Source organism: Vitis vinifera, chromosome 15, assembly GCF_030704535.1.
Source record: "Vitis vinifera cultivar Pinot Noir 40024 chromosome 15, ASM3070453v1".
NCBI lineage: Eukaryota > Viridiplantae > Streptophyta > Magnoliopsida > Vitales > Vitaceae > Vitis > Vitis vinifera.
In genome coordinates, this window is record NC_081819.1 from 18,620,856 (window position 1) to 18,629,415 (window position 8,560).

The following is an 8,560-nucleotide window of genomic DNA, read 5'->3' on the forward strand; positions in this document are numbered from 1 at the left end:
TTTTGCTGGAAAAAAAAAAAACTTCCTCAGGTATGGTTTCTGCAGGCTTATTGATGTTTTTTTGGCTGTTATCTCTCTTCCATATCTCTTGTTGATGTTTGAATATTCGTTTGCTTGGGGTGGATAATGAAGGCCACCTGTTGTTGGTTGAGATATGATCTTAAGCTCATGTTTTTGAGGTTGTTAATCTTAATATGCCTGTGAAATATTCCACAATCATGCCAATAGTTGTATTTGATGTGTTTATTTTCACCTATGCATGGCTAATTCTATTCCTCACTATACCTTCAATACTTTATACCTGCCAAAATCCATTATCATGCCCATTGCCAATGTTCATTTCTCTCCCTAACCTCCTCGTCCATTTCATACATGCACACGTGAAGCCCCAATGCATGGCCACCTCCATTTCATACCCGTTTTCCTCATACCCATGGATGCCTTCACTCACCACCCCTTCCTCATCCATCCACCTCTCATCTAAACCCATTTTCTTTCCACCTTTTCCATACCCACCTTGCCGCCATCTTCTAATGCCCATGCATATACCCTTTCAATCTTCACGTGTCCCTCACCACATTCTCTCTCTCTACACCACACTACATGTCCCTCACCACCTTCTCTCTCTACACCACACTACATGTTCCTCACCTCATTCTCTCTCTACACTACACTACATGTCCCTCACCACCTTCTCTCTCTCTACACCACATCATATACCCGTCTTCGTTCATGACCACCACCCATCCCCGCACTATGCAAGGATCACCCCGAACCCTCTTCCAAGCCCTCCATTAAAGTCCCATTCTCGTCATGCCTAAGTCCCCATGAAGGATCGCTCCATGCTTGAGACGCCATGCCACCCTCATCCTCATGTTCTTCACGCCCATAACTCATGCCACCCTCATCCTCATGCTCCCCATACCCATTGTACCCGACGTGCCCATCCCCAAGCCCAAGCTGTGATGAGGAATGGGTCTTAGGCTTGCCCATAGGTGGAGGTTTGAGCCCAAGCCCAATGTTGTGGGGGGGATGTTTGTTTTGGGTTTGCCCATGGCACAGATTTGGGCTTGAGTTTAGAAGCCCAGCCCAGGCATATAAATGGAGGGCTTGAGAATAAGTGGGCTGTGATGGAGTATGTGTTGGTGATGGGTTTGGGCTTGCCCATGGTGACGGGTTTGGGCTTGAATTGGAGCCCAGCCCCAGCATATTGATGGGGAGCCTCATTGCTCCTCAAACTAATCACTCTCATGGGCCATACCCATTTTAGGATAGCCCATTTGGCTATTTCATTTCTAAATAAGTTTTTTTTTAACCTCTAATTTAGTAATTTATTAAGTCATTCTTTTTTATTTATTTATTTATTTTTCTTCTTTATTTCTTATTTCATTTTTACCAATTTAGTTAACTCAAACTTAAAGACAACTTAAAGACAAATTATTATTGTTAATTATATTTTTATCTCGAAATTTATACTATTCAATTTCACTAGCTTAAACATTATGATTGTTAATTATTCTTATTATTTCGTATGTATCTATTTATCATCTTTAAAAATCTCATTCGTTAAAACCTAATTCTAATTCTTCAAAAATCCAACATCCCAAATTTAATTTTCAATCTCGAAATTTACACTATTCAATTTCGTTCATTTAAATATCATGTTTGTCAATTATTATTATTATTATTTCGCATGTATCTATTTATAATCTTTTAAAAATCTCATTTATTAAAGTTAAATTCTAATCCTTCAAAAATCCCATATCCTAATCTAATCTTTCAATAATTGGTTCAAATCTTATTTTCATCAATTGAAATTATTATCATGTATTTACCTAGCTATTTAAAGTCTAACCCTTTCAAAAATCCCATGTCTTAATTTAATTTTTCAATAAATCCATTTAAATCTTATTTTCATCAATTAGAATTATTATCATATATTTACCTAGTTATTTAAAGTTTAAGTCCTTCAAAAATCCAATGTCTTAATTTAATTTTTCAATAGTTCGTTTAAATCTTATTTTCATAAAATAGAATCATTATCCCATATATACCTAGTTATTTAAAGTCTAAGTCCTTAAAAAATCCCATGTCTCAATTTAATTTTTCAATAGTTCGTTTAAATCTTATTTTCATCAAATAGAATCATTACCCCATATATATCTAGTTATTCAAAGTCTAAATCCTTCAAAAATCCCATGTCTTAATTTAATTATTCAACTATTCATCTATATCTTATTTTCGTCAATTAGAATTATTATCCCCCACTTATCTATTTATTTAAAGTCCAATTCTTAAAAAATCCAACGTCCTAATTTGATTTTCAATCTTAAAAATTCCACTATTCATTTTCTATTCGTTTAAAATTTTGCTTCCGTTAATTAGTAACATTATTCCATACTTATCTATTTATTCCTCTTAAAGATCTCAACCATTAAAGTCTAATTCTTCAAAATTCCGATTTCCAAATTTAGCTATCTGAAATTCCAATTGTCCTATCTCCGAACTTAATTTTCACTTCTCAATATTCCAATTATCGTATTTATCCGGTTACTCACTTATTGTTATCACTATTATTGTTATCATTTTATTCATTCGTTTCTAAAAGGTCCGCCTTCAAATGATTTTCAAGATTTCCAATTTTTATAAATCAACTTTCATAATTTCTACTTCTCAAATAACTTACAACTCTAATCCCTTTCAAAATTCAACTCCCAAAGTCCCAATTTTCGTAACTTAATTTTTCTTAAAAATCCCGAACTTTCAAATAATTCTTCAAAATCCCAATTTTCTTTCAAATTTAATTTCTAAAAGTTCTCATTCTTACATTTAATTCCTAAGAATCTTATTTTCAAATAATCTCTAAGATTCCGATTCTCAAAGGAATTTCAAAAATCCAGTTTTCCTTCGAACAATTTTAATCCTTGTTTAGTGATACATTTGATATATTTTGTGCTCTATATGGTGTACTAACCCTCTCTATTGATAGCGCATGGTGGCTCGTTGCCCAGGTATGTACCCATTTTCCCTCTAATCGTTGTCTATGTATGTCTCGATTCTTATGGGTGCATGATCATTCAAGATATTCATTGACTTACTCATCAATTGCCACGTCAGTTTCATTTTATTAGTAGAGACCCAACTTTAGGGACTTAGAGGGGTGCTATGGTATTCACCGTACCTTCCCGATAAGTAACCTGACCCTCGAACCCGATTCGGTTTTTCGTAAATCACATTTTCCAAAACCAGGAGTCGCACTTAGAGTTTTCTTTTTTATTTTGTTTACCCTTTTAAAAATAAAACAAAAATAAGTGGTGACTCCAAGTCATTTTCTTAATCAATAAAGATCATTTTTTCAAATAAAAATTGAGCTCGCCATCGAGTGAGAAACGCATGAGCTGAAATACAGGTCCACAGTTTGACTTTTGAACCATGTTGTTTTTGCCTATCTTTGAACCCATTTTGAACTTTCGCCATTGTTTATATATATATATATATATAGAAGATATGATTATGAGTGTGACGACTAGTCTGATTTGCCTATTTTGGTTTATGTTTTATTCTCATATATTGTAAAATATGGAGAAAATTAATATTATATTAGTATGATTAGATTAAGTTGATAATTTATTGTATTAATCTAATTTAGGACTTTTTATATTCTTCTAGAAACTCACCCTTTATTAAAGATTTAATATCGGTCTAGAATAAACATATATAAGTATAAATAGTTATAAAAAAGCTAATAGCTTTTAACAAGTAGTATAAAGTAGACTTTAGGAAATGATAGTTTGAACGACTTTAAACTTAATTGAATTTTTTTAAAATCAAAAGTTCAAGTGCTCATATATGGGATTCAAGTGTTACTGTTGGCTAGAGTGTTCAAAGGCTGAGTTGCCAAATTCTCCAATCTACAAAGTAATCTACAAAGTTTTATTTTTTATTTTTCCATATTTTGACAAGCCCATTTTAGAAAATTGAGATTTTGAAAATAACCAAAGTTCATTAAGATTTTAGTTTTGGATATGTTAGTAGCCTGAAAGTCATTAATCGGTTCTAGCTCATGTATCCTCATAAATACTTCTCTTTGCATTTTTTCGATACTCATAAAGTTAGTTTATAATTCATTTTTAAATTTGTGAAATAAATTTGCATCCCTTGAAAAGGTTGAAAAGTTCATTAAGAATCATGGTAATATTCGAGATTAAATTGTTTAGGTAATAAGTTGAGCAACAATGATAAGGTAAATATATGTGTCTATTCTTCAAACTGATTTATTTATTATTGTTAAGGTAAATTTAATTTTTATCATTAAATTTTAAAAATAATAAGGGAACCAAGTTTTCAATCGTGATTTTCAATTTTTGTTTCTAAAATTTTATTTAGAAACAAAAATTGAAAATTGAAATGCAATTGAGGCATTCTAAACTATTTATTGAGATGTTGATACTAATAGCCTAAATACCATAGATCCATTTAGAATTTATTGTAAAATCTTTTTTAACCTCTAATGTTTCTATTAATAACATTCTTACTAGAAATATTTTTTTGAAAACTAATTTAATATTGACAAAAAAAAAAAAAGTTTTGATAATGTTTTTGATGATATATTGCAAAAATAAAAAAAAATGATTTATATAAAAAGTATTCCAAATATAAAATATAATTTGTGAGATTTATAAAAATTTATCAATGTCTGAGCTTTATTAGAAATCATATTTCAAACATTAACAAACACTTTTAATCACCCAAAAATCACTCCTAAACATATTTTTAAATACAAATATGATAAATATACTATGTTATAAATAATAAACTTTCTTTCTACAAATACGATATATAAATATTTTTATTTTTTAAAAGTTTATATTTTAAAGGAATTTTGAGTCAACCTTCTGTTATATAATTGATTAGGATTCCAAGATTGCCAGCCTAGTTTGGAATCATTTTAGTGGGGTAAGGAAGATTAACAAATAAATTTCTATTAATTTACAATATCACTGTAAAACCTTTACTAATTAATTAAGATGGGTTGCACAGTTGCAAGAAGATTATCATTTAAAATATTTATTAATTAAGATATCTTAGAAGATGTGGTAGATTACTATTCTATTAGAATATTTGGATTTACGAGAACGCCCTTATTGACGATCCTTTGCTTCGACAATGTTTAGAGTTCTTCGAACAATGTAATATAATTTTACATGAAAATTAAAGGCATGTATATCCTTATATTAAGTAATATTGGAAAGGTAAATGCAAAGTTCTAAAATAATATATATATATATATATATATATATATATAAATATTTTTTTTTTTTTTAATGGGTGATGTATAGTTGCATTTCCTTTGGGAAATAATATACATATATACGGATATTCCTAGTGCGGTCACGTCTTAGGCAATCGTGGATCTGTTTCCACCCCTCACATGTACATTCCTTGTGCGGTCACGTTTACCCAATCGTTGATCTGTTCCCACCACAATAATTATTATTATTTCTTTTCCTCGAGCGATCACGTTTTACCTAATTTTGGATCTGTTCCTACTCCAAGCTGCTCGATCGGCGGCCTTGGAAACAGTTTTATTCTGAAGGTAAAAGGTATAAGCTGAAGTGCAAGCAGCTGAGAGATTGAAAAGCAATGGATTACACCCCACTTGTTCTTCTACTTCTTCTTCCTTGCTTTGTCTGGTTATGCTTCCATTTCCTCATCCTTGGCTCCACCCATCGGAAATCCTTCCAAGCCAGGCTTCCGCCGGGCCCCCGCCCTCTACCCATCATCGGAAACCTCCTTGAACTCGGCGATAAACCCCACCAATCATTCACAACTCTTTCCAAAACGTATGGCCCTCTGATGTCTCTCAAGCTAGGAAGCACCACCACCATAGTCATTTCCTCGCCCAAAACAGCCCAAGAAGTACTAAACAAAAAAGACCAAGCCTTCGCCAGCAGGACAGTTCTCAATGCCATCCAAATCCAAGACCATCACAAGTTTTCAATGGTCTTTTTACCCGCGTCTGCTCATTGGCGCAACCTCAGGAAGATTTGCAGCATGCAAATATTTTCCCCGCAACGTGTTGAGGCCAGCCAAGACCTGCGTCGAAAAGTTGTGCAACAACTTCTAGAGCATGCCCGTGAAAGTTGCAACAGCGGTCGGGCAGTCGATGTTGGCAGAGCAGCCTTCACAACCACCCTCAATTTGTTATCGAACACTTTTTTCTCTGTTGATTTGGCTCACTATGATTCCAATTTGTCACAAGAGTTCAAGGACCTTATATGGAGTATAATGGTAGAAGCTGGAAAGCCTAATCTTGCAGACTTCTTTCCGGGCCTCAGATTGGTTGATCCACAAGGAATACAGAAAAGGATGACGGTTTATTTTAATAAACTGTTAGATGTTTTTGACGGTTTTATCAATCAAAGGTTACCGTTAAAAGCTTCTTCTCCGGACAACGATGTACTAGATGCCCTCCTCAATCTCAACAAACAACATGACCATGAGTTGAGCTCCAACGATATCAGACATTTGCTTACTGTAAGTATCATACCTTAGGGTTTTTTATTCAGTTCTAGTACTCTCCTTTTCAGTTCAATTTTATTCCAGCGCCTCCATATATGACCATGACCATGGGTATGAAATCATTTTGGCTTTTACACAGCATTGTCCACGTTGCCTATGCTTTTAAATAATGAATACTGGTCAGTGCTTTGCTAAATTGCTAATAGATACAAGAAATCGTACATTTCTCAATTATAGACCGCATAAGATGACAATTCCAATTTTCCGGAAATCATGTCTAATGGGGAAACTTTGTCCTTTGGGGAAGAATTCATTGCATTTTGTTAATGCTTCTGTCTAATGAGGAAACTTTTGTCCTTTGCGGAAAACTAGAACAGAAAAAGGTCTTAGGAAAGAGCAGTGCCTCTACTTCATACTTCATATGTAATATTCATTTTCTTCCCATCCTTTAGTGCAGTGGACTTTGCTTGGATGTGTAGACATAAACCATTATAGCTCAGGAAAATGTCAAGACACATTATGTATACCCATCCTATAAAATTCACACAGTTCGATATGAGATCCGAAAGAGTTATGTGTACCGTACGGAAAAAATAACATCCAGTACCATAATATACAGACTTAGCGTGGCTTTTTTTTTTTCGGTTGAAAGACTACTATTTTAGTTAATATATGTACTATACAATCTTTCTCAGGACCTATTCTCTGCGGGAACAGACACCATTTCGAGCACGATAGAGTGGGCAATGGCTGAGTTATTAAACAACCCTAAAGCGATGGCGAAAGCTCAAGATGAACTCAGTCAAGTAGTGGGCAAAGACAGGATAGTTGAAGAATCAGACGTCACAAAGCTCCCTTATTTACAGGCAGTAGTAAAAGAAACCTTCAGGTTGCACCCACCCGCCCCATTCCTGGTTCCTAGAAAGGCCGAAATGGACTCAGAAATATTAGGTTATGCGGTGCCCAAAAATGCACAAGTACTTGTCAATGTGTGGGCTATTGGCAGAGATTCGCGGACGTGGTCGAACCCGAATTCGTTTGTGCCTGAAAGGTTTTTAGAGTGCCAAATTGATGTCAAGGGCCGAGATTTCCAACTCATTCCCTTCGGCGCTGGAAGAAGAATCTGTCCTGGATTGCTGTTAGGCCATAGGATGGTGCACTTGATGTTGGCTTCTCTTCTTCACTCCTTTGATTGGAAGCTTGAAGATAGTATGAGACCGGAAGACATGGACATGAGTGAGAAGTTTGGATTTACATTACGAAAAGCCCAACCTCTCCGGGCTGTTCCCACCAAACCATGATTTGGAGAGATTTGGAAAATCTCATACGGATTGTCATATTATATATGAAATAGTGTCTTAATTTATTCATTAAAGTTCCTGCAATTATGCAGCATGATTAATAAATAAAAAATTCCTTCCCTGTCAATTTACTATTTTCATATATGGTGGGACCAACAGAATCATTCAAGCTTGCCTAAGCTTTGCTCTCTTTGTCTCACCACTGGCTTTCTTTATTCTTAAAATAAAGATGATTCATCAGGGCGGAAAATCTCTTTTGACAATCTCTTTTTTAACATTCTTTAAATGTCACACATTGAAAATGAACAGATGTCATGGGGTCTTTAAATTTAGTTCGGAAATAGAGGCTTGCAACATGTGGAGCATAGCAGAGTATAGTGCAGTGGGGCTTGAAATATGACAACTCACATGGGGCCATAGGTAGTGGAGAGTGGCTCAGTGGGGCTTCTATAGGCTTGAAACAAGACAACTCGGGTGGGGTCAGTGGTCTTGAAGTGGCATTTATATATACATATCTATACCATCATGGTTGGCACAAATACTTCTTTTCCTGATACCAACTAGGGCTGGATATCAACCAATGTGATTGCATCAAGCGATTGGGAGCACCATTAATTCGAACCATTTATAGGGGTTTCATTCTTGAACCCTACCCTTACTTGCTCGGCTCGGCGTTGGGAAAATTACAATACCTAAACGTGGTATAAAAATAAAGGAAGATAGAAAACGTTATGTCA

At 34.5% G+C, this 8,560-nt stretch overlaps 1 protein-coding gene across 1 annotated transcript; it reads left to right on the forward strand.

Moving 5' to 3' along the window:
- Positions 1-5,315: 5,315 nt before the first annotated feature.
- Positions 5,316-7,950, forward strand: LOC100243672 (geraniol 8-hydroxylase). Its single transcript, XM_002276540.5, has 2 exons — positions 5,316-6,537; positions 7,218-7,950. The coding sequence occupies exons 1-2, from the start codon at positions 5,644-5,646 to the stop codon at positions 7,821-7,823; spliced, it is 1,500 nt and encodes a 499-aa protein (XP_002276576.1). The 5' UTR covers positions 5,316-5,643; the 3' UTR covers positions 7,824-7,950.
- Positions 7,951-8,560: the final 610 nt, after the last annotated feature.